The sequence below is a fragment of the Protopterus annectens genome, chromosome 2.part2 (genome assembly GCF_019279795.1).
Source record: "Protopterus annectens isolate FY-2018-M chromosome 2.part2, PAN1.0, whole genome shotgun sequence".
NCBI lineage: Eukaryota > Metazoa > Chordata > Ceratodontiformes > Protopteridae > Protopterus > Protopterus annectens.
Window position 1 is genome coordinate 1,061,483,985 of NC_056730.1, and position 26,602 is coordinate 1,061,510,586.

Consider the following 26,602-nt stretch of genomic DNA (forward strand, 5'->3'; position numbering starts at 1 on the left):
GTATGTGTCCCAGGCAGGGATGACCCTAGCCCTGAGCAGCATCCTACCTTCACCAAGAATGATACAACAATACCAACAAAAAATAATTGACTTCAGCAATTGGTTTAGTTTCTGGTGTCATTCCAAGGAGATTCAGTATCTGTCTGCCTGGGATGACATGGTTGACAAGTCTCGATGCTTTGCCAGAGATGGCATCCCCGTGTCACCACTAGGATTCAGGATACTGGCCAAGGCTCTCACCTCCCCCATTGTGCCTTTTTTAGGCAATGTCCCAAAGGCAAAATCTTCCAACATTAAAGATCTCTCAAAAAGCAAATTGAAGGTTATACCTTAGCGCTAGAAGCCTTAACCTGAAAATGCACTCACTGAAGGCTGTCCTTGCACTGGAAGATGCCGATGTCTGTGCAGTCACAGAGACTTAGTTCAGAGCTACAGAGAGCATATCTGTCTTACTAGGCTATACCTCTTTCCACACATTCTGACCCCAAAATGAGGTCGGGAAGACTAAGGGTGGTGGAATCTCTATCTTCATTAAGGACAGGCACATCTCCAGACTGGTTTGCCAGCATGACGCACTGGAACTACTCCAGGTGCAACTGATGGTTGGCAAGACACCCATCCAAGTTATAGCCAGCTATAGACACCCCTCCCGACTCAGGACATCCACTCCTCTTACCTAGATTTACTTGACTCCATCAAGGTACCCCCCAACCCCCTGATCCTTGGTGACTTCAACTACCCCACCATAGACTGGGTGAACTATTCCTGCACTAATGCACTCACTCAGTGATTCCTTGACTTCATCAATTCTAATGCACTAGACCAGCTCATCTCATCCTCCACAAGGGGAGATAACATTCTGGACTTGGTTCTCACCAACATGGGTGACTGCTGTACCACTCCCATAGTATGTTCCTCCCTGGTGAGATGAGATCATTAGACTGTCTCATTCAAAGTGTCTATCCTACCCACCCCAGCCCAGCCCAGCCATAATCAAGCTAAAAAACTTCTCAAAAACTGACTACAACCTCCTGTGGGAGGATATCAGCAGCTTCACACCACCACTCCCAAGAGGATGCAGCAACTGTGCTGAACAGTATGCCAATGCAGTATACAAGGACCTTTGCAACTGCATGGACTCAGCCATACCCAACAGAACTAAAACCTGCTCCTCAAGCAAAAACAAATCTGTTTGGTGGACATCCTCTATCTACAGACTTTACAATAAAAGGAAAAAAAAACTGTTGTCCAGTGGTAAAAAGGAACAAATTCCAAATTGGAAAAACTCCCTCATTAGCCTCAACAAGCAAATTAGATCAGTAGTGAAAACCTCCAAAGCCAATTATGAATCGAAACTAGCCTCTGAAACAAAGGGAAATCACAAACCCTTCTTCAATTATGTCAGAAACCTCCATGGCATGGCCCTGGTTTGTTCCAAATTAGTACTTAACAGTTATCACTTACACCAATCCTGTTGACTTAGCCAATGTGCTAGCAGATAGGTTCAGTGCAAATGTCCCCCCAAAGGCCATTTTGACATCACTGATACTTGTCCCACACCTCATATCTCCATATATCGTGTTAAAGATCCTATCCAAGGCAAAGAAAACAGCTTCCATGGGACCTGATAGTATCCCAGGCTGCATTCTGCACCATCTCCAGCAAGAACTGTTTTTGCCATTGAGGATCCTGTTCAGCCACAGCCTAAGTACAGGCTTCATTCCAGCAGAGTGGAGAACTGCCATTGTCATCCCCATGCACAAAGGTGGTGCCACTGCTGACCCTGGAAACTATTGCCTCATTAGCTTGACAAAGTCTGATCTGTAAAGCCATGGAACATATTATTATGGATCTCATAAACAAGGACATAAGCAATCTCCAAGCTCTTGACCCACCCAGTTTGGATTCGTCAACAGCAGATCTTGCCTGTTGAACCTGGTTAACTTCTTTGAGACTGTTGCCAAGGCCTTGGATGAGGGAAAGCCAGTAGATACAGCTTACCTTGATTTGGCCAAATCCTTTGATACAGTCCCCCACTTGGGCATCATCGAGAAGCTAACACAACTTAGCGTAAATCCCTATCTCATCAGGTGGATGGCCAACCACATATTAAAGATAATTCCATCAGCCCACCTGGGTGTAACATTCTCAGGGCAAACCGGCTACATAAAGGAGGTGGAGGCTTAGCTCTGTTTCACAGAACCAACCTACAACTCCAACTCCTCCAAAAAGATTCCCCCAACTTCAACAATGCAGAGAGTGTATTTGCAAAGCTGTCCCTTAACCATCATAAGCACCTAAACCTACTGGGTATCTATATACCCCCAGGTGACAACCTAACCACCCCAGAATCCATACTTTACTGGGCCTCATACTCCCTCCCTCAAAAAACTATTGTGCTAGGTGATGTAAACATTGACTGGAGCTCTGTCCATTCTCCCGCCCCCACCCACCACAGTAACCTATATAACTTCACCCAATTTATAGGTACTCCCACACGCATTAAGGCCTCAAAAAGAGAATTTATACTTGATTGGATCCTCACAAATCAACCAAATACTGCCCATCAGTGTGGCACCCTACCAAACTCTCTGAGCGACCACAGCCCCACTTTTATCCTTGGGCAGAAACTTAAAATAATTAACTCTCCCTCCCTTCTACAAACCCTCTGTTAACAAAAAATTTCCAAGAGACCATTTCATAAGAACATTGCAACTGGTCTGCTATTAAAGTCCTTTCATTAGACAAAGCAGTTGATTACTTCAACTCCACATTCCTAAATATCCTCAACCAACTAGCACCCTTAAAAACTGTCAGGATACGTAGTAACCCCACCCCTTGGTTTCAGAAAACCACAAAATCCCTACTTAGAGCCAGGGATAAAGCCTGGAAAACGTGGCGCCACACTAGATCACCCACAGCTAGGCAAACCTTTCACGAGCTCCGAAACAAAGCAAAAAAGCAGGTTAAGGTCGATAAACAAAATTACTGTATCACTCAACAAAACATATACAGTACCAAACTGCAAAAATTCTGGGCAGCAATAAATAACATCCTACCAAGAAGAACCACCACTCCTGCACCCAGTGTAACAGGTAGAGACCTGGACATAGCCTCCAGCTTTAATAACTATTTCACCTCCTCACTACTCAAACTCTTAAACAACATCACTTCCTCCAACACCCCACAACCACCTCAGGCCCAAATCAATACCATACCTTTCACACTTAAGTCTGTTCCTACCTCTGCTGTCCAAAAACTCCAAGTCAAACCAACCACCCTTGCAGCCGATAACCTTCTTGCCGAATACCTCCAAATTGCATCCACAGCTATAGCCTATCGCATTTCACTTCTAATAAATAGATCCATCACCGAAAACACTGTTCCACTCCTGTGGAAAACCTCATATATGTCATACCACTCCACAAAAGTGACCCCTCCCTAGACCTTTTCAACTATCGACCAATTGCAATTCTCTCACCCCTCTCTATGATCCTAGAAAGATGTATTCATCACCAGTTCCTCTCCTATCTCCTCACCAACAACCTTCTCTCCTCAACCCAACACGGATTTTGCCCATCCCATGGCACCACCACTGCCCTACTCAAATTCACCAATACTATATACTCCCACAGGAATCTAGGTAAATATGGCTCAGCTACCTTCCTAGATTTATCCAAGGCATTCGACACAGTGTCACATAATAAACTACTGTCTTGTCTCTCTGACCTCAACCTTAACAACCCCACCCTCCTCTGGTTTAAAAGCTATTTAGATAACCGCCAACAATCTGACAAATGGCATAACTCTCTATCCCTCCACTCCCAACCTCCTTAGGCATGCCGCAAGGATCAGTCCTAGGACCCTTTCTTTTTAATATCTTCACAAACCAACTCCACTCAGCTACCTCTGAAGTCAACATAGTCCAGTACTCTGATGACACAACTCTCATATGCTCTGCACCTAACATCCAACTTCTCCAACCAAAAGCCCAAGAAGTCTTCTCTAAAATACAGAACTGGCTTAACATCTCATACTAAATCCCAAGAAAATGTAACTAATGCTATTCCACTCTACTAAAACGAGCAACCTTACCTTCTATATACTCTCCACCAGCAAAACCCAAATCACCCCTGTCACTCAGGCTAAACTCCTAGGACTTACCATTGACAAGCAACTCAAATTCACAAAGCACATATCAACAGTCATCATGAAAGTCCACAAAAAGCTAGGTTCCCTGCATCTCTGTAAAATTTATATAACCACTGAATCTCGAATTGCAATAGCCAGGACCCACCTCCTTTCTACTGTACTTTATACATCCCCAATTCTAACTAATCTTTACAAAACTGACCTTAATAAACTTTTCATCTGTTAAACAAAATTACTAGATTCGCTACCAGTGCCAAGTCACGATCCCACCACTGCCTTTCCCTACAAGCCTTGCAATGGCTTGAATTTCCGAACCTGTTAAGGTACCATCAACTCAGCCTAGCTCATCTAATTCTGTACTATCCCGAGAAAACCCCCGACCTGAATGGCATGCTGAACGTCTACAATTCAAATAGACAACTTCAGTCCTCCATCAAAACCTTAATTGAAACCATCACATGCAAAAACAACTCTGGGGAATCACTATTTGCCCATGAAATAGAAAAAAAGTTGGAACAGCCTTCCACCTGACCTCAGACTACAAAACTTCACACTCTCCTTCAAAAGCCTACTTTAAAACATACCTCTTCATCAACCATCTATGCAACTGTAATTGACCCCCTGAAGCCTCGTCCACTTACTATTTCTACACCCCATATGTCCTGGACAACACAAACAACATCTAACTATACCTGTCCATGTGTGAGCAGTAACATATATATGTGTGTGTGTGTGTGTATGTATGTATGCATGTGTATGTGTATATATATATATATATATATATATATATATATATATATATATATATATGTGTGTGTGTGTGCATGTATATATGTGTGTGTATGTGTATGCATATATATGTATGTATACTCTTACTTGTACATTTGCTTGAATGTATATATGGAAAACATAAACAATTATATACTCTTATTCAGTTGTGAAATATCTTGCAATGCTTTACCAGGTTCTTATCTACTCTCATGGTATATTTTGTACACTTGTATTTTCAACCAAAATGGGAAATATCCTCTTATTGTATACTAACGGCTGTAAAGTGTACAATCTGCATGCTACTACTTTGTAATGTCTCTTTTGTAAATTTTTCTTCTGTCTGTAAACTTATGGTGTTTTTCTCCCAAGGACTCCGCTGAAAACTGACACTTGTTGTCCAGTTGGATTATCCTGGCAAACAAATGTTAAATAAATAAAATAAATAACTGGCTCACTGACAAAGACCCTCAAGGTCAAAATAGGCACCTACACCTCCGATAGCAGACCTGTCACTAGTGGAGTTCCCCAGGGATCTGTCCTGGGGGACCCCTACTGTTTGGCATCTACTTCTCAGAGGTCCAGGCAAAGAGAAAATGCCTGTGGCTGACCAAGTTTGTAGATGTCTGTACGTTGGGTGCTGTCATTGACTCCCCCAAATGATGATAACATACTCCATGAGGGTCTTGGCAACTAATGACTGGTGCCAAAGTCATGGCCTCAAGCTAAACCCAAAAAAATATATAATCATACCATTCGACAAAAGCATGGCTCTTACTGATTACCACATCTAAGGCAACCCCCTAAGCACACAACCTGTGGTGAGAGACCTGGGTACTCCGGTTGATAACAGTCACACATTCGACCATAATATAGCAGCAGTGGTCAAAAAAGCCTTTTACTTGGTTCATCTCATAAGTAAAGGGATTGCATCCAGAAAAAAAGGAGGTTGTTACCTCTCTGTACTGCTCCCTCATTGGACCAATAATTGAGTATAACCTCCTCCCCCCGTTTGATATGTGCCTCTCCAAACATCTGCCTTAACTGGAAAGGCCACAGAAGTATCTCACAAAGAGAATCCATGACCTCCAAAACCTGTCCTATGCGGACAGGCTCAAATCACTGTCACTCTGCCTGGTATCGTACAGATTGCTTAGAGGTGATCTGTCTCTCACCTCCAAGGCAATCTCGGACCCTGCCCTAGTAGAGATGCTCCATATCGGGAAGTCCTAACTCTTTGCTTATTACTCACTCGAAAGACCTGAATCTAATGTGCAACATCAACAAAACCTGCTGGAGAGACAAGTTTGTCTCCCAGAGGCTGCCCCGAATCTGGAATAGACATCCCATACAAGTTGAACTAGAGTACCTCTCTGACGGTCTTCAAGCACAACCTTGATGAGTGGATGGAAAACACAAATTTGCCCCAGGGTTTCCAACTGTGTCCCTCATTGACAAGGGCGACAGGTGCTGACTAAAGCTTCTTTTTGGGGGGTAAACTCTTGGCTAGGCTTGTAAGGGCCCCAGGGTCATTAGCCTAGTAACCTCCTATGATCCTATGCCTTTTGTAAACATACAGCTGTATTGCACGCTTTAATAGTTATACCTTTATAAACATACAGCAGTGTTGCATGTTTTAGTAGGTATTTGAAATGCATCTACATACAGATGATGTAATTTGGTGACGTGAGAGTGGCAGCCAGACCCAGTCGTTTCAAGACAAGTGCATACAAGATTTATTTGAAGTCAGTACAGGCAGCTGAAGCTTAGTCTTGTAACTTGAAGTGGGTTACAGTACTTTCTGAGCATACATTTTTGCATCAGTCCTGAATAAACCTGTAAAGTATAGCAGAGGAGCTATGTGGCAGTGTATGCGATATCTGTTTAACTGCAACCGTCAGAATGACAAAGTTATCTTTATTACATTTTGACATAGAAGTAATTGTCATTGAAGAGCACTATGATATTAATTCAGCATGCAGATGTTCATCATGCATACAGCTGCAGTCATAACAGATGGGTTATCCTGCCGTCAGGCGGGTCCTCGGTCGGCCGAATTCCAAAGTCTAGGTCCGGCGTCGGTTGTCGTTGCTTCTTCCCTGACGTCAGTGCGGCAGGGGTATAAAAGAACCAGCCAACACCATTTTCTTCAGTCTTTCTTGCCGCGCGGTGCCCGAAGCAGTTCGCAAGTGCCGGTCGGCCAGCTCCTGAGATTTACGAAAATATTTCAACCGAAGTCTTCTTGAAAGTTAAGTACCCCATTGGGGAAACTTTTCTTGCCTCAGACCGATGTCAGACAAAGTTAATAATCGCATTTCTTGTGGGAAGCAAATACCGCATAAGGATTTCCATTCCTTCTGCATTCCTTCCTTAGGCCCAGACCACGACGTCTCTGCCTGTTGTTTCTGTGCTAGATTCAACAAACGCACTATTAAGTGTCGGGCGGAGTTCGCCCAACACTATTTTGGTAAAAAATTTAATTACATTATGTCGTTGGATACTCCGACTCCAGTTTTGAGTAAAAAACGCAAAGATAAGGACCGATATATGAGGTCCGCGACTTCTAATGACACCACGCTAAAGCTGGCTACAGGTGCTCCGGTTCTCAGCGAGGCACCTACGCAGCCCCTGAGTACCGATGACTCTTCTTTAGTGGTGTTTTCTGTGCCCGAGGTCGCAGGCTCCTCTGCCCCCACTCCGACTACAGATACCGACACCACTCTTGGCGGGGAAACTCAGAGTTTAGATAGGCCTGCCACCTCTCAACGTGTCTTCAGGCCTTCCTCTTTTTCCATTAAGGCTTTCACAAAATCTAAAGCAGCCATGAAAACTAAAAGACAAGCTCCACAGAGCCCCTCTCAAGGCCCCATGCCTAAAAAACAGATGCTCAAAATGGCTGAGGATTTGATTACTCTTATCAGGGGTTCTCAACCCCCCTCGGACAAAAGGCCCAGATTGGAGGAAGACTACCCTTCCTCAGACCAAGCCTCTATTACCTCAGAACATTCTGAGGACCAGGAATATTCATATTCCCCCTTTGAAGATTCTGATGCTGAGGAGTCCATTCCCTCGGTCTCCCCCCCCCTGAGGACTATTCTTTTGGGGAAACCTTACATACCTTGAGGGAACACTTTCACTGGGAAGGCCAAGATTACTCAGATTCCAAAAAAAGGCTCAGGGATTTTCTCTTGCTTCCTCAGTACAGGCCTCTGGCTATCCCTCCTGTCTTGGATATATTAGATGATGTGTACACAGAAGCCAGCCTCAACCCAGATTCTTTACCTCCATCTCCTGTTAAACCTGACAGGTATTACCGGGTTCCTGATTCACACCAATTCCTATACAAAAGCCATGCTGCTGACCCAGAAACTATTTCACAGGGTCCCAAGGGAATTAAGGCCTCTACTGCCAAAAACCCATTACCTTCAGAGAGAGATTCCAGAGCTTTAGAAAGGTGGGGGGAAAAAGGTATACACCTCGGCCACTTTAACCATGAGGGCATTAAACTGTCCGTTCCATATGTTAAAGTATCAACAGTTTTTGTTATCTCAGTTGAAAAGCAAAATGACACAACCTGAACAACCAGATTTAAAGGAGTTGCAGGATTTGTTGCATAGTACAGAGCAGGTGGGTAAACATACCTTGCAATGTGGTTTTGATGCTTTAGAGGCCGCATGTAGAGCTGCTGTTACAGGGTCTGTCATACGTAGACATGCTTGGCTCAAAGAGCAAACCTTACCAGATCATGTCAAAGCTAAATTACTAGATGCACCTCTTCAAAAAGATGTATTGTTTGGTGTTAAAGCTGAGGAGGTACTAAAGAAAATGGAGGAAAAGGCAAGAGCAATGCAAACAGTGAAAGATTTCCTACAGGAACAACCTCCACGTTTCAGCAGAAACTGGCCTTCAAAAAATTGGTCCTTTCCAGCCACGGACAGACCTCAAAGAGGTAGATACAGGCGCCCGAGGGGTAGAGGGCAATCTCAAGGATCCTTTAGAGCCAGACAATGGCAAGCACCTACACCAAGAGGTGGAGAAGATAGATCACAGTCATTCAGAAAGCAGACACAATGACTTTCTCCTTTGCATGCCAAGCAAAGCTTTAATGGCAGCACCTTTAGGCGGAAAACTGGCATTATTTTCAAAAAATTGGCATATTGTCACAAAAGACAAATGGATCCTGGACATTATAGACAGAGGCTACAGATTCCACTTTCACACCCTTCCAAAAATGAGAGGCATGCCAAACCTGCCACAAAATGAAAGGGCAGAGGCACAAAAACAAATTTCAGCTCTCATGGACATGAAAGCTATTCAAGAGGTACCTGCAAAAGAACAGGGTCAAGGTTTTTATTCCAGACTATTCCTGGTACCAAGGAAGGACAAAGATTGGAGACCTATTTTGGACCTATCCATCCTAAACACATATTTACTCGCACCAAAATTCAAGATGCTCACATTACAGCAGCTTCTTCCCATGCTGGGCAAGGAGTCTTGGCTGGTAACGTTGGACCTCAAGGAGGCATACCTGCATGTCCCTATCAGACAAGATTGCAGAAGATACCTCAGATTTCTTGCAGGTTCAACCCATTATCAATTCTCTGCATTGCCCTTTGGCTTATCTACTGCGCCCAGAGTGTTCACGAAATGCCTGGCATCAGTAATTGCCTTCTGCAGACTTGAAGGGATACAAATATACCCATATCTGGACGACTGCCTGATCCAAGCGGACAGCAAGCACATACTTCTGAAACACCTGGCGTTTGTAATAAAATTGTTGAACTTTCTGGGATACACAGTCAACAAAAAGAAATCAAAACTAATACCCTCTCAAGCAATAATTTTCCTGGGTGCCACCTTGAATACAAACACCCAGATGGCCTACCTCGTGCCAGAGAAGCAAGGGCAACTATCTCAATACTTCAGAAAAATGGCAACCTTCACCAGGCTGACTGCAAGGAAAGTCCTGCAGGCTCTGGGATTCATGGCATCTTGCATCCTGCTGATCCCATGTGCAAAGCTGCATATGAGGAAACTTCAATGGTACCTAAAAAAACTTATGGTCTCAACACAGCCACAGTTTGGAAACAATTATACCACTCATTCCATGTCTTCAAAAGGAATTTCTGTGGTGGGCTCAAGCATGCCAAAGAAACATAGGTCTCCCTTTCTGCATGCCTCAAGCAAATCAAATCATCACAACAGACGCCTCGGACTACGCCTGGGGGGGGGGGGGGGCGGGGGCGCACATGACAGATCAGTGCATTCAGGGCAAATGGTCCCAAAAGGAGAAGCACCTACACATCAATCAAAAGGAAATGTTAGCAGTACAAAATGCTGTTATGGCCTTCAAAGACCTACTGCATCCAGACCAGCTATTGATAAGGACAGACAACACCACAGTAATGTGGTACATAAACAGGGAGGAACTCATTCATACCCCCTATGCAGACTAGCCATGTCCCTTTGGAACACAGCTCTGGAATTGCAAATCCAACTTCAAGCACAATTCCTGCCAGGGAAGGAAAACACGCTGGCAGACAGCTTAAGCAGAAATATGACCGATCCGCACGAATGGAAGTTGCATCCTCAAGTTTTCGCAAAGATAGTTCAGGCATGGGGTCGGCCAGACATAGATCTTTTTGCTACCCACAGAAATTACCAACTGAAAAAATTTTGCTCAAGGACCTATCATCCACAGGCCTGGAAAGTGGACGCACTTTCAATTGGACAACATTGACAGTCTATGCCTTTCCACCTCTTCCTCTGCTGCCCAAAGTTCTATTAAAAGCCAGAGCAGAGAGGCCAAAGATGATTCTCATTGCCCCAGACTGGCCAAGAAAACACTGGTATCCACTCCTGAAGAGCCTGACGTATTCCCCACCATGGACCCTGCCTTTAGTGCCTCTTCTGTTGACCCAGCACAACTTCAAAACTCTTCACAGTCAGCTGAAAACCCTCAATCTAGCCGCATGGAGGATTCCTTGATTTCCCAACAGACCCTCCTCTCCAAGGAGGTGCAGGATGTTATCTTGGAGGCCAGAAGACCTTCTACTAGAAAAGCCTACTCCGCCAAATGGAAACGGTTTTGTGCCTGGAATCAGAAAAAGGGCCAGAATCCTTGGGTACTAAATTTACCTCAAATATTACAGTACCTAGCTGAGATGTTAAACAGTGGACTTTCCTTCTCCATCAAGATCCATGCTTCAGCCATTTCTGCACAATACAACACTGATCCTCCTTTATTCTCTCATCCTCTCTTAAGACAGTTCCTCAGAGGGGCTAAGAATATAAACCCCCCAAGGAAACCACCAGTACCTGCTTGGGACCTCAACTTCATTTTAGAAAAACTGACCCTGCCTCCATTTGAGCCAGCTGCTTCAACAGAACTACAATATTTGTCATGGAAAACAGCCTTCCTTCTGGTTATCACCTCAGCACGCAGGGTTTCGGAACTACAAGCCCTCATGGCTGTGCAACCTTTCATCATTTTCCATCAGGACAGAGTTTCCTTGCGAACTAACCCTTCCTTTATGCCAAAGGTAGTATCCAGTGTAGCCTTGAATCAGACTATCCACTTACCTACCTTTTATCCTAACCCACAAAACAAAGGGGAAAGACTACTACATTCCTTGGACATTCACAGACAACTTCGTTATTATTTGGACAGGACAAAGCCATTCAGAAAATCAGAGCAACTCTTTGTGTCCTATGCTACAGGTGCTCAAGGAAAGGCTATTTCCAAACAGACAATCTCAAAATGGATAGCCCACTGCATACGCTTTTGTTACTCATTTCATGGGAAAACTGTACCTACAAGCATCAGATCTCACTCCAGAAGGGCCACAGCTACCTCTGCAGCTTTCCTCAGGGGGGTTCCTACCAATGATATTTTGGAAGCAGCCACTTGGAGTTCTGTGCACACTTTCTCCAAGCACTATCACCTTCCACTATACTCTAAATCTAGAGCGGGCTTTACCACAGCAGTCTTGCAGAGCATCCTTGCTCCTCCTAGTTCCACTTAGTGCCTGCCACCCCTTTTTAGCTGTGGGATTCTACCCATCTGTTATGACTGCAGCTGTATGCACGATGAACATAGTACAGTTTTGTACCTACCATAAATGTAGATGTTAGAGTGCTAATACAGCTGCAGTCCAGGTTTCCCTCCCTCCATCTCCTCTTGGGACAGGCCTTATGACAAACACCTCCTCATACAACCTGATTGGGGTATTCTTTTATGGTGTATTTGCTTGCCAACTACTGTTTTTTGATTATATTACATTGCATTATTACATAAGTTTATGTTTTGCCTTCCTTCTGGGGGCACCTGACATCTGGGGCAAGAAAAACTGAAGAAAATGGCGTTGGCTGGTTCTTTTATACCCCTGCCGCACTGACGTCAGGGAAGAAGCGACGACAACCGACGCCGGACCTACACTTTGGAATTCGGCCAACCGAGGACCCGCCTGACGGCAGGATAACCCATCTGTTATGACTGCAGCTGTATTAGCACTCGAACATCTACATTTATGGTAGGTACAAAACTGTACTTTTCTGGTCCCTAAGAGCACTTGTAGGGTTTTTATCTGCACCCCCCCAAAAAAAAATCATAACGTTATTCATAAAAACTTTAAATGTAGCGTTACTTGATTCATTTTGTTCAATTCTGAGCACTTACACAGAAGTGTGTATGCTATCATCTGTGTTTTTAGACTAGGATGTTTGGTTCTAACAAATAAGTAAAATGGGAGTGAGATAAACAATTGTTACATTACTGTGACTCCTTTGCTTTATTTTGCCTGCTAGTGAGTGGATACTAAATATGTCAGAGTTTCATAAAATGTTTATAAATGTATTCATTGTTTTTTTTTTATTTTATGGTATAATGCTGTCTTCATCGGCTTTATTGTTTTTGCACATTTTTGTGCAGAATACAAGGGCTATGTAATTCTTATTTATGGTCTGCAAAGAACTGTACTGTTTTTCATTTTGTTTGACTTGCATGACTTACACAAAGAGAGTGAAGATGTATTTTGTTTGAGTTCCTTTATAGCCTAGCTGAAAGAAAGACTGCCTGTGTGGCATGCATAATGAAGATTATAGAAATGGCTGTTAACCACTGCTTTATTTTCCTTGAAAGGTGAGCATCTGCTTAGAATGCAACAGCAGTAAGTTACGGGGCTTGAAACGAAAGTGGATCCGCTGCTCAGCTCAGGCAACAGTCTTACACTTAAAGAAGTTCATTGCCAAAAAACTCAACCTCACATCTTTTAATGAGGTAATTTAAGATCAAAAGTATAATTTACTGCTCATTAAATATTATAGGGTAGGTTTTCACATTGTTGCGTTTCCAGCTGTAAGCTAAGCAAGGTTGATTTATGATCTTAACATTCTCTATGCAGGTACTTAGGAATATGCAGAAACATTATATTGCTTATTACTATTTGTTGTAAAAACTTTTGCCATTGTTTTCTGATTTATAGATGGAGCTAAGTGAAACAAATTTAGCCAGATACTGGTACGATGATGTTTCTAGTAAGGTAGTATTACTAGAATGGTCATTCTAAATGGACTACTTGCAGAATTTTATTTTATTAACAGTCAGTGCTTAAAATGAATCATGAATGGGGTGCCCATCCCATTGAAGGGACACACACACACACACACACACACACACACACACACACACACACACACCTTCCTATTGTAGTTCCGAGACTCATAAATGCTAGCCCAGGGATTACAAAAAATGACCATGAAATTGCAGAACAGCAAATGTCAAACATTTTCCTTTAAACCTATTTTTTCAGGGTGGGGGGGGCAGCCCTCCACACCTCTAAGAAGAGAATTTTTAGGGTGCTTATAGCACGTCTTTGGGATGTTGGAGGAAAGCAGCACACCTATAGAAAACTCACATGGACACAGGGAATGACATTCATACTTTGCTGTGAAAACACTCCAGCTGAGAACAGGACTGGAAAGCCAAGCTCTGTGAAGTCAGAAACATCAACTGCTGAGCTACTCCATTGTCATGATGTATTTAATTTAAAGTTATTTATAAATTTGACATGTAAGTGAGCTGGACTATAAGGACTGCATTGCACTTGAATTACAAATAGTATTAAGTTTAAACTTGAATAGAAAAAAATCTGTAATGCACATAAATAATACTGCTTCATTCCCTAATTGATACTACATTTTTTGTAAATTCATGATTCCAAAATTTTGCCTTCTTGGTCCATATGTATCTTTGTGTATTATAATTGACTATGTAGAACTGCCAGGACCATAGGGTGAGGGAGGTTGTACAGTCCTCCACTTTGTTCAGCTGCCTGACGATTCCCCAGCAGCTGCTGCTGCTGGAATGACAGATGCTCAGAAACATTCATGTTAGTATTTCTGAGGCAACTGCAAACTTTTGATAGCCAGAAATCATCACTTTGTAGTAATAAATTGTCGTTTTTGGCTGCGTAAGCTTGCTGTTACCCCTGGTGTATCAATATTCATTAAAGATAAATACACCTCTAGATTGGTTAAACAGCACAGTTTCCTTGAATTACTCCAGGTGCAGTTGGCAGTAGGCAAGACCCATCATCAGGTCATTGCCAGCTATAGGACCCACTCCATGAATCAGGACATCCACTCAGCTTACTTGGATCTACTTGAGTCAATCAGGATGCAACCAAACACCCTGGTTTTGGGTGACTTTAATTACCCATCCATTGACTGGGTAAATTATGTGTGTTCTAACTCACTCATCCAAAGGTCCTGGTCCTCGTTAACTCCAATGCCCTGAACCAGCTGGCTGACACACCCACAAGGGGCTTAAACATCCTGAATCTGGTGCTTACCAACATGGGGGACTGCTGTACCACTCCCAGTGTGTGGCCATCTCTGGTGAGATCTGACCAGAAATCAGTCTTGCTAGAAGTAACTATAGCACCCCCCCAATAGCAACGACTAGACTAAAAAACTTCTCCAAGGCCAATTACAACCTCTTACATGATAGCATAAATAGCTTCATAGCCACTCCCCACACTGTTGGAACAGACACCTATGCTGAGTGTATTATACATCAGTGCTTTATATGAGCACTTGTACAGTTGTATTGACTCTGCCATGCCTGATAGAATCAAAGCACAATCTTCAAGGAAAAACAAACCTGCCTGGTGGCAACTGCCATTAATAGGCTATACAGTAGGAAAAAGAAATTGCTGTCTTGAGTAGAAAGGAATGGTCTTAAAACTGGGAACATTACCTCCTTGACTTAAACAAGCAAATAAGATGGTATGCATGCATTTGATTGGCTGGTGGATGGTCGATTGGGTATTGTCGAAAGCAGTGCACCAAAAAAGCGATTGGAAGAGTTGCGAATCGCAAAATATCGCCCCCTTTTTGAAACATGGTAGCACTCATTTAGGTGGTAGAGCAGTCGGAAATGTCAGATTCGGTGTTTACAACATTCCAGCTGTTGGGCATTACAAGAGTCGCGCATAACAGTTGATGTTATACCCGATCGAGCAATGTACGCTCGATCAAATGAATATAAACCAGTAAGACTCCTAGTGAAGTTCTCCAAAGCTAACTATGAATCCAAATTAGCTTCCCTAACTCAGGATAACCATAGGGCATTCTTTAGTTACATTCGTACCCTCAAAAGTAAGGCACAGACTCTGAACTCGTAGTTAATGGTGCTACATATATAGAACCTGTGGCTATAGCAAATCTGCTGGCTAACAGATTCAGTGAAAACTTCACTCCCCTGTCCCTGCCACATATACCCCCAAAGCATCCCTAACACCTGTCCCCCGTCAAGTATCTCCAAGGAGCAGGTCTTAAATGCCCTTTCCAATGCCAAAAACGCCTCTTCTATGGGACCAGACAACATTCTGAGCTGTGTTCTAATGGGTTAAAACAGGAATCATCTTCACCAATGGGCATGCTTTTCAGTCACAGCCTAAGCACTGACTTTGTCCCAGTGGAATGAAAAACTACCACCGTCATCCCTTTGCACAAAGTCGGTGCATCCATGGGCCCCGGGAAATATAGACCCATTAGCCTGACCAGCCTGATCTGCAAAGCCATGGAACATATTATTATAGACCTTAACAAAGATATAGTAAATCTCCAAACGCTCGACCCCACCCAGTTTGTCTTTGTAAAGGGGAAATCATGCCTGCTAAACTTGGTGGACTTCTTCGAGACATTCACCAAAGGCCTAGACAAGGGCAGATCTGTGCATATGGCTTACCTAGACTTAACCAAGGCCTTTGACACAATCCCCCACTCAGGCATCATTGATAAACTCACCAAACTGGGTATCAACCCATATATTGTCAGGTGGGTTGCAAACTGGTTCACTGATAGAACTCTTACACTCTAAATAGGGGAGTAAACCTCTTCCAGCAGAACCATAACCAGTTTTGCTCCACAGGGATTGGTTCTGTGACCCCTACTGTTCAGAATCTACTTCTCCAAAGTACAGGCTAAAACTAAAGGACTGTAGGTGACAAAGTTTGCTGATGACCGCAAACTTGGAGAGGTCATTGAAACACCTAATGATGTCATCATCCTGTAAGAAGGTCTTAGGCAGACTAATGACTGATATCAAAGGCATGGTCTTAAACTTAATGCAAAAAAAAAGCATCATCATCCCCTTTGGTAAGGGTGATGTTCCTGCTAACTGCCACATCAGTTGCAATACCCTAAGCACACATGTCGACAGCAACCTTAACATCGATCATGTCTCCACAGTGGTAAGAAGGGCATTTTATATTGCTCATTTCATAAGTAAGGGCATTGCCTCAAGAAAGAGGTTATAACCACCCCTGTACTTTTCCCTCATCAGGCCAGTAATAGAGTACAATGCTCCCTTTGGTGTGTTCCTTTCCAAACACCTGCAACAATTGGAGAGACCACAAAGGTTTCTTACAAAAAAAAATTGATATCTTCAAGATCTGTCTTATGTGGACAGACTGAAATCCTTGTCACTTTACTCTGTCATACAAACTGCTCAGAGGAGACTGTGCCTTGCATATAGAGCAATCTCTGACCCAGCTGTAATGGAAATGCTGCACATTCTCAAGACAAATGACACATGGGTCACTCGCTCAAAAGACCTTAACCTGGTATGTGACGTCAAGAGAACTTGCTGGAGAGAGAAATTTGTCTCACAGAGGTTGCCCCACCTTTGGAACAAGCTTCCTATTCATGTTAAACAAAGCACCTCGTTGGCCTTATTTAAGCGTAATTTGGATGACTGGATAGGTAACTGGAAATTCACCCGGCAATTCCAGTTGTGTCCATCTTGGACAGGGGCAGTAGGAGCTGATTGTAGTGGTTTGCTTGAACCAGACACCATTGGGAACATGGGTTGAACTTGGCAAGGCTTGTAATGAACATTAGCCTAGTAACCTCCTATGATCCTATAATATTTGGTACAGTTTTGGAGTGTTTTTGTTATGCATCCATTGAGTACTGGCTTTGGCTCTGTGCCGACACTACTGATTTCAGAAAACAAACTGGAGATTGTGAAAAAATTAATCGTTTTCAGTAAGTGTGTCTTGATGTGGTGATTGGGGGAGATTTGACTTTATTCTATTGCCATATGAGAAATAAAAAATTGTTTCACTAGGCAAGTCAGTGGTTCTGTTACTGCATGTAGTGAGCCCTAAACTTCATATACTGGCAAATTTGAGGTACACAGAAATCCTTGGGGATGCACTGGCATTTTTGAATTTGTTTTATGCCAGAATTAGTAGAATTTGTGAATTTTTTTATTAACTGCTGGGGAATTTGTCTTATTCTGATAGCAAATCTAATCTTTCAGACGACTGTTGTCACCAGTTGGGCACATTTTTTCTGATTTCCAGTGATGGACTGGTTGGGCTACATGAATACCCAGAATGTAAAGTTTTTTCATTGCATCAGAATTTTTTTTTTTCATTTTAAATATACCATAGTTTAAGCAAATAAAGCAGGGGGTCAAATTTATTGTTATGCTGAGCTGACATCCCTAAGGGCTGAGTAGCAACTTAGGCGCATTTTGTAGCTGATCATATTTCTGATAATACTTGCAAGTTTCAGAATGAAATTTCAAAAGGATGAAGGGTTGCAAGATGGCCTTTTATAGGTGTCAAATGCATTGGATCATATGTGTTATCTGCCACAGTCTTTCATTTTACATATACTGTTTCCAGTGGGGGTGCTGGTATTGAACTGCTGTTGAGTATGTAGATAACAATAGCTTGTCATATCAAAGTAAAAATACTTTTTTTTCCCTGAATAAGGAAGTTTTTTTTTCCTCACTGGAATTATGACCTCCTCCCATTTAGTCTCACATAGTAAAGTACATGCTAGGCAGCAGTAATGCAGTGAGTAGCGTTTTCACCTCCCAACAAGGAACCACATTGTTCATTTTTTTCAGCTGAGGTGCCTTCTGTGTGGATTGCCCATGTTCTCCTTGTGTCTGTACAGTTTTTTTCTGGGTATTTTGGTTTCTTATGCAACCGGTGGTGGCTCCTGCAGGCAAAACAAGCCAGAAATGAAACAAAATAATGTACAAAAGAAAGAAATGGCTCAGAACCAAAGAGATGAATTTATTATAAAAATAGCAAAACTTACTGTTTTATAATAAATTCATATATGTGGCTCTTTCTTTTGTGCAGCATTTTGGCTTCCTCCCACATCCCAAAAACTGGTAGGTGGAGGTGGAATTTAAATTGTCCCGTGTGTGTGTGTGTGTGTTTTCACTCAGTCTTGATCACTAATGAGTGAAAGCTCCTGAATGTGAATAGCGTTTACAAGTCAAAAACAAAACAAAAAAGGGGGGGGGTTGTAGGAGGACAAACCTGCCTGCATCACCAATACTCCTACTGTTTATATATATATATATATATATATATATATATATATATATATATATATATATATGTGTATGTGTATATACATACATATATATATAGATATATACATACATATATATATAGATATATATATATAGATATATACATGTATATATATATATATATATATATATATATATATATATATATATATATATCAACTACAAGGCTGTATTTCACACAGAAAGGAGAAATCCATTTGTACACTTGGCAGTTCATCATTCTGGCGAAAAGTCAGATTTGCACATCAGTGATTACACAGATGAGGGTTGATCATTAGTGTTGTGCAAACAGGACTAGCTCCTGGCAATCTGCTTCCATTCCATACTTGCCTAGTGAATTGTTTGGCTGTTCACAGGATCGCTTTAGGATTTTGATGCCACTCATAAACCTGGATGAAATAAAGTACATTACATGAAAATAAAGTTGTGCATGTTGTGATGTCCCTACTCTGGGCCAGTAATCTTGGAGCTTGAATCCTCACCAGTAGCACTGGAGAGGGACGTTCACTTGGAACAAAAATGGATGCCCCCAGTATTTCCAGATGTAGCTGTCTGAATCGAGAACAATTTCCCTGAAGAGCACACAGGGAACATGCTCATTCGGGGATCTGGATTTCTTTGCCTCCCTCCAGATCCTCAGTAAACTCTCTACTGGCACCACTATAGAGTTGAGACCTCAGCCCAAGTGTCCAGGCCAAGTTCTCCAGCACCCTCTCTGTGAAACCAGTGCTTCATGTCTCTGCTTCAAACAGCTAACACACACTCTTTGAGATTTGATTTTCACACGTGCACACATCTGGGAAAGACTGACACAGATTTACTAGCAATGCTGCTTTCTGCCCAGACTGTAATGTAGTTACACTGCCACCAGACACTCCAAAGCCAGCTACTCGAAGGCTCTTGCAAGGATAACCAATTGTACAGAATGAAATTAATATTAATACAGATGGTAGTTTGATCAACATCATGGCTTTCAGGAGCGGCCAGCGCTGTCACCAAGTATATACAGGTACTGCCAGAGATTAAAATATTCTCTAAAAGACCAGCCACAATGAAAAGTTTAAATATAAGTAATAAGAAAGGAACATGAAAATATGAAATATCTGTTTATAGTAAACACCAGAGTTTCAGCCACAGGAAATATTAAAATGTCACAAACAGATTCCCACAGATACAGAAAAACAGTACTTAACTAATGTCACTATATATTCCTGACTGATCTGAATAATTACTATTCCCTGATTCACTTACTAGAGCAAGGCAAGATAAAGTAGGTGGGAAGTCCTTCTCTGTCAGGTTCCAAAAACAGACTGCAATGAGACTTCAGTCTCATCTAGTATTAAACATCATGTTGTCCTAGATTACAGAATAACAACATCTGGTTCCCATGCTGCCTCCCGTGCTAGAAACTGCCAGGATTTAGCACATGTGCGTCTATAACACACACACACACACACACACACACACACAGATCTGTTGCTTCTTCTGGAAGTCATAAGACAATTGCAAACCTCCACCCTTCCAGAGTAACAATTATCTCAACCCAAAGACAATACAGAAAGCTTCCTGGTACAGACTTTATCTCTGGCTGCATTGAGAACTGTACTATACAATCTTTATGGCCTAAGCCAGATAGTTTAATTTCAAACTGTTTTCAAAGTTACGTGGATTGAGATTAACCTCTTCTCTTCCAGTATACTCTGGTAATTAAAACATATACATTTAAACAGTTACAATAATGCATGTATTTTCTTTTTCTGTCCAGCAGAACACACTGTTGGTACATTTATAACACAAGTAGCTTTACAAATGCATTTTTCAACACAACCAATTGTACAAATTAGTTTGATATACAAATGACATAATTCTTTACAAAATCCCAGATAGCTGTGCTGGCATATATTACACATCCAACTGCCCTCCTCCTCCTGGCATAGCTGGCAATATCTCAGATTGTCACACATGTTTCTTTATATCTGGAATCACTTCTTGAATTCTGTAGCTGAGGGTCGTAACGTAGTCTGAAAAATTTGCTGTAATATTTCATGTTACAGAGATTGGTACTGTATTGCTAATTACCACCTGTAGTCCATCATAGCCATATGGATGGTTTTTTTTGGCTTGTCACGTCATAACATTGTTTGCAATTGTTTTCTGGATAGCTGTGTATTGTTAGGGTATTCTCACGAAGTGAAAACTAAAATAATAAAAAAAAAAGTCAGATTTGTTGTCATTGCTGCAAAATATGCATGCTATATTTTTTTCCTGACATGCAAGCACATATTTGAGCTTCTGTTGACTCTCTTAAAATTAAGACATAAAATACATAGCACACCATGTTGAACTTAAGAGCATCTAGAGGTCTGAGGGCTTCTTAGTTCCTTGACAATTTAAGGGGAATTTTGGCTCCGTATTGGACTCAATCTTCAACCTGAACCCCCACCTAGTGTAAACCTGGCTTTGCATGAAATAAATATTCTAGCTGCAGCATATAAATAGTACATTTACAGTAGTTAAAGGTAATTACTTAATTTCAAAAATAAAATTTTTTTTTTCATGCAATTGCTACAGTCAAGCTGCAGTACTGTGATGAACTGTGAAATCATCCTCGCTTATTTGATGGCGTGTGTAAAGACAAAACCTATCCAGGCTTTTTGAATTAATTGAATTCAGTATTTGCATAGAATGAGCAGACAGAACCAAGGAAGCATTTCAAGTAAAACTTCACTAATCTTTTTTTTTGAGGGGGGAGGTAAAGGAAATTGGGATTATTTTGTCCTAACATTGTGTTAATTAAAAAAGAGAACAATACTTTGCCTACAGCTGACAAAATTACTTAATTGTATTAGCACTACAGATGCATACCAAGCTGTATACAATAGCAAAACAAAATTATTACTGCTGATATAAATGTGTTGTTCATCACTGTCTGCCATGAAGAAGGCTTTGATGGCTTGAGATGGATTTTATGTAAATTTTCAACATATCCAGGTACTTTTACTGAGCTGTTGCTGATTTTAGCAGACTTTGTATTAAGTTTTATTTGCAGGTGAGAGATAAGGCTCAGGAATGTTCATTTTAAGTACACAGGTTTCTCCTGAAAAGAGGGCACTAACCTGGTGGGACTAGCCTAGTGGTCAACAAGAAATAAATAAATAAGCAAGAATGCTTTGCTTTCTGCGGAGCTAGAATGGCATTTATATCTAAACAGTACAAATAAGTGGAGTTGAATGATTGCATTTTATTAAAACCGTATCTGGAGAGAAGAGCTTTGAAAAAGGTCTACTGATGTTTAATTAATGTGTTGTATTATATTTGTTAGATTTTACCTAGACTTTCATTCAGTGTGTAAGTAGAATTTTGGACATGTGATTTTAAGTGTAAATTGATATTGCACTTGATTTGTGATGTCTGGCAAAAGATTTGTGTTATGTCTGAAAATGATTGCTGACAAGTTTGCTTTTAAACATTTAACAAGTGCAGTAAATGTGCTTAATTGATTTTGGTGTTCATTAAGTCTTTTGCCACTATACACTTTTTTATATTTGATTTGACGATTATTTATTAGGCTTTGGTTCACTGCTGCAGTCTGACATTTTGATTTGTACTCTGTATCCAGAATGCAGTATTTTTCTGTATTATTTTACTGAGTTCCTGTAAGTAAAAAATATATTTCATCTGAAAAAATGTGTGTCTTTATGTGGCAATGTGGCATAGTGTGGAGCAGATGAGTTTTTGTGGGCAGATTCAGCATTGTGCAACACGTTAAGTCCATAAGGTTAGAAATGCAGCCTTGAGTTTTTGTGCATATACACCCTGTTGTTTGAAAGTTTCAGAATTAAAATTTTATTGAGACTTGAATATGGGCATTTATCCGCAGGCAGTAGAAGCACTGGGTCTTAATCTCTCACTGACACAGTCTTACACTTTACAGTATATTTGCATTTCATTGGGGTTGTTGGGTTAAACTTGTACTAAGTATGCAAAACGGTAAACTGATATGCTTTGGGACAACTAAAGTGATGTTTGGAGATTGACCATTTAGAGAAAATATATACCATGCCACACTGAGTGTTTTTGGAGTACAGGAGGAGTCTGTTATCACTCCTGCCCAACGTCCTAATACGGGTATGGAATTTTACGATATTCTAATAGCCATAGGAATGTTAGGGTTACTGAGTCTCCATCAGATGGGCAGTATGGAAACCTTGTTAAACTTAACAAGTGGTTTAATAATAACGTTTCATTTTCTATGGACCATGTTATTCCCCATGACAATTTGAAAACGCAGTTGAAGCAAATGGAAAGGTTGGCTACCAAGTTTAGAAAGCTTCAAGCAGAGAATTATTTGCGACAGAATATTATTATGGGAAAAGTTCCTAAGGGGTTGCATTGCTGGAAATTCCCAATGGGGTTCGTTACAGGTTCAGAGTTGCATAAAGAGCTACTAGTGTTTGATAGGCATGGGTGTGAGCTTATGGAAGTCCTTATTAAGGATAATTTTAGATTCATGGGCAAGATTTCTGTAAAAGTTAAAAATTTAGAAACTTCCATCACTAATGATTCATTGTTTGTTCAAATTTCTTGCCAATACAACAATATTTTTGTTAAAGGTGACTTGCCCCCAGGTCTCAGGCTTGCTCAATGCAAATGCACACTTATGACTTGGAGAGTGTTGATAGTGGTATTCAGGTAAGCGAGCACCAAAGTGATAGCTATCCTGAGGCCCCTTTATCGTCAACTCCTACCTTGAGGAGGTCAGAGAGGATTCAATCCCGGCAAAATGGGGAGGCAAACCAGATTTGGTTCAACCACAATCAATGGGCCTTTGTGTAACAGCCGAAAAGGGTGGGCAACCAATCAGCAGATCCATTAGGGCAATTAAATGTTTGCATTAATAATTCTGGTGATTTTTAACATGTTTAATTACAGCAATGAAATAGCTACAGATGTATTTTTTGAAATTATTTCTAAAGGTTTTTACCTTTGTGCCCCACAGCTTGAGCATAGTTGGTTGAAGTCCTTTTGGACCTCAAATTTTCTAGAAAGCTTAATTTCAGTCTTTTGTTCCCTCATGATGGTACCTCTTCCCAATCATTAACATTAACAAGACCAAGTATCTTTTAATCATCACCTTTGTCCAGTCTTACACATTTTTGCTTTTTTGTGCAAAGGTGATGTTAGAGAGCTTTTGCTCAAACAACTTGACTTGGTTAAATTTAATTTGACTTTAGATCAGGTTAATTTGCTTAAACTGTTGAGTCAAAACAATCTAGCAAGAATTATGAAACTTGACAAAGGGGGAGAGGTGGTCCTGATGTACACTAATGACTGCAACAATAAAATATTATTCTATTTAGGTGAGGATACATATGCAGAGGTGTCACGTAATGAAATGCAGAGAGCCCATAGGAAGATTGTTTACTGTACAATATTCCAATGCAAGGTGAAATTGATTAGGCTGAAATTTGGTTATTAATGTTGACTAGTTTATGGTCCCTAGAATTTTTGGGATACTGAAGGTCCACAAGGACCTATTGGACCCACCTTTAAGAACTGTAGTTGACATTAAGGTCTCTAAAACATTTCCCTTTGCCAAGTTTATTGATTATAAACTCAGAGGGACCATTGAAGGGCTTGAATATTTAGTCAAGGACTCGAGATTTTTTCTCATGAATTTCGGAATGATTTGTACAATGAAAGTCTGTCTTTTTTGACAATCGACGTTACAGATTTATTTTCAGTAATACCACATTAACATGAGCTAGAATGATTGTTTGAGTTTCTTAAGAATAGTGACTTGAGTGGGAGAAAAATTAAAGTTATTGTGAGGAGAGAAATTAGTTATTGTCAACTTGATGGACATGGTTCTGACAAATTTTATTTGTTTTGATGGTATGTTTTTAGACAAAAAGAAGGAATGGCTATGGGTTCATCTTGCACCCCCATTTTACCAGTATTGTTATGGGAATGCGGGAAAAGAAATATATTCTGAATTCTGTTTACTGATGGTTGGCCTTTTGCACTAGATACCTGGATGATATCTGTATTGTTTGGACATACCACCAAGATAAGCTACAGGAATTTCTTTATTACATCAACAGCATCACCTACTTTATGTTTATGCACTCATTTTCTGGGGAAACCCCTACACTATTTAACATTGAGATAACTAAAGACAGACTCAACAGATTTGTGTCTTCTGTTTTCTGAAAAACAACATATTCAAATTTGTCTTTACATTTTACAAGCAGCCACCCTCTGCATCTGGAAAAAGGCAGTGGTTAAAGGACAACTGGTTAGGGCTGTTCAGATGGTGTCTGATTTTTCAGATTTTTCATTGGAGTGTGAAAAATTAAAGAACATGTTCTTGAGAAGAGGGCATCTTGATTTGATTTTTTTTTTTATTTATTTATTTTTTTTTATTGCTATTATGGATGAAGTGGTTTCTGAGAGAGAACTCTGCACATATACCCCACTTTTGGGTAACATACATAGCTGTAATGTTATTAAGCAACCCCCTCCTAAGACTTTGGGGACAGCTTTTATTACCACCTGTAGCCTAGACTTTTCAGACATTAAAAACCTTATTCAAAGGAATCGGGGTGCTTTTAGTCGGACAATGTAGGGAAAACAGTGGGGATCTCCCCATTGTTTACAGTACGAAAGGGAATGTGTGTTAAGAAGGTGTTTTGAACTTAATGTTGGCCAAAACTACAGCCAAGGTAAATGGGGAAATTTTAGAGGTGGTCGCTGTAATAACTGCAGTTTTTTGTTAAATACTGACAGGTCACTATGGGTAACACTAATATTAGCCCTAAGTTCTGTTGTACTTGTCATTCTAAGGGTATTGTTTATGCAACTGTTTGTCAGAAATGGGCTTGTTTCTATACTGTAAAAAAAAAACTGGCTTTTAAGGACAGGATAAGAGAACATATTTGTAGCATTGGTAAGAATGACCTTAACAATACCGTGGCTAAACACATTTCTGAATTTTCTAAGCATTATTTTTTGGAATTGAAACTTCAAGACCTAGCCCATGGGGTGGTGCTATGGACCTTTTTAGAGGTTTGTGAATTATTCTGGCAGATAAAAACAAACCCAGGGGTTAAACTGTTACTTAAGCTAAAATCATTATGGCTTAACATTAGAGCTGCCAGACAAAAAGTTAGTGAAACACTTTAGGGAAAGATCAGGAAAATGTCGTCTCTCAGCTGTTTAGATGGCCTGATTTTTTTTTTTTTTTTTTTTTTTTTTTTTTGTTTAGCTAGCTTGCTTTTATGTATTAGGAGGCACTAATTGTAAGTTTGTGTTGCAAGCCGGAGGTAGTAACTCTTGTTTGATAAAAAATTTGGATCTATATATTGCCATCCTCTGCTGAGGCATGATTTTTTTTGCCAGTGCTCAAGTGCTGCATTTATTGAGCCCTGGGTGAGCCTTCATAGTATTATTAGCCTTTTGTCTTCTGTCTTGTGTTGTGCCCCAGGATTGTTGGGACAGGCTTGGAAATGGTAAGGGAAATTTCTGTTTGACTGAATAGGAACGTTAATCTCAGAAGCCCACATGATTGATTTCAGTGATTGGGTTTTAACTAACCACATATTCCTTTGCCTTTTTTTCTTGGGTGGCTGCATTCTTTTGAAGATTGTGGTGAAAATTATTTCGTTCCAGATGGCCCAGAGTTCAGAACTTTGGTTTGCAACTTTCTCAGTGGTAACTGCAGGATGCAGCCCATTTACTAGTAAGGATTCAGCTCTGTCTGATCCTCCAAATGAC

At 40.9% G+C, this 26,602-nt stretch overlaps 1 protein-coding gene across 1 annotated transcript in view; it reads left to right on the forward strand.

The window, feature by feature from the left end:
* PCGF3 (polycomb group ring finger 3) overlaps positions 1-26,602 on the forward strand; it is a 664,227-nt gene that overhangs the window by 518,751 nt on the left and 118,874 nt on the right. Inside the window, exon 6 of the mRNA XM_044064482.1 lies at positions 13,061-13,198. Coding sequence (XP_043920417.1) covers positions 13,061-13,198 — 138 coding nt within the window. The remainder of the gene's footprint in view (positions 1-13,060; positions 13,199-26,602) is intronic.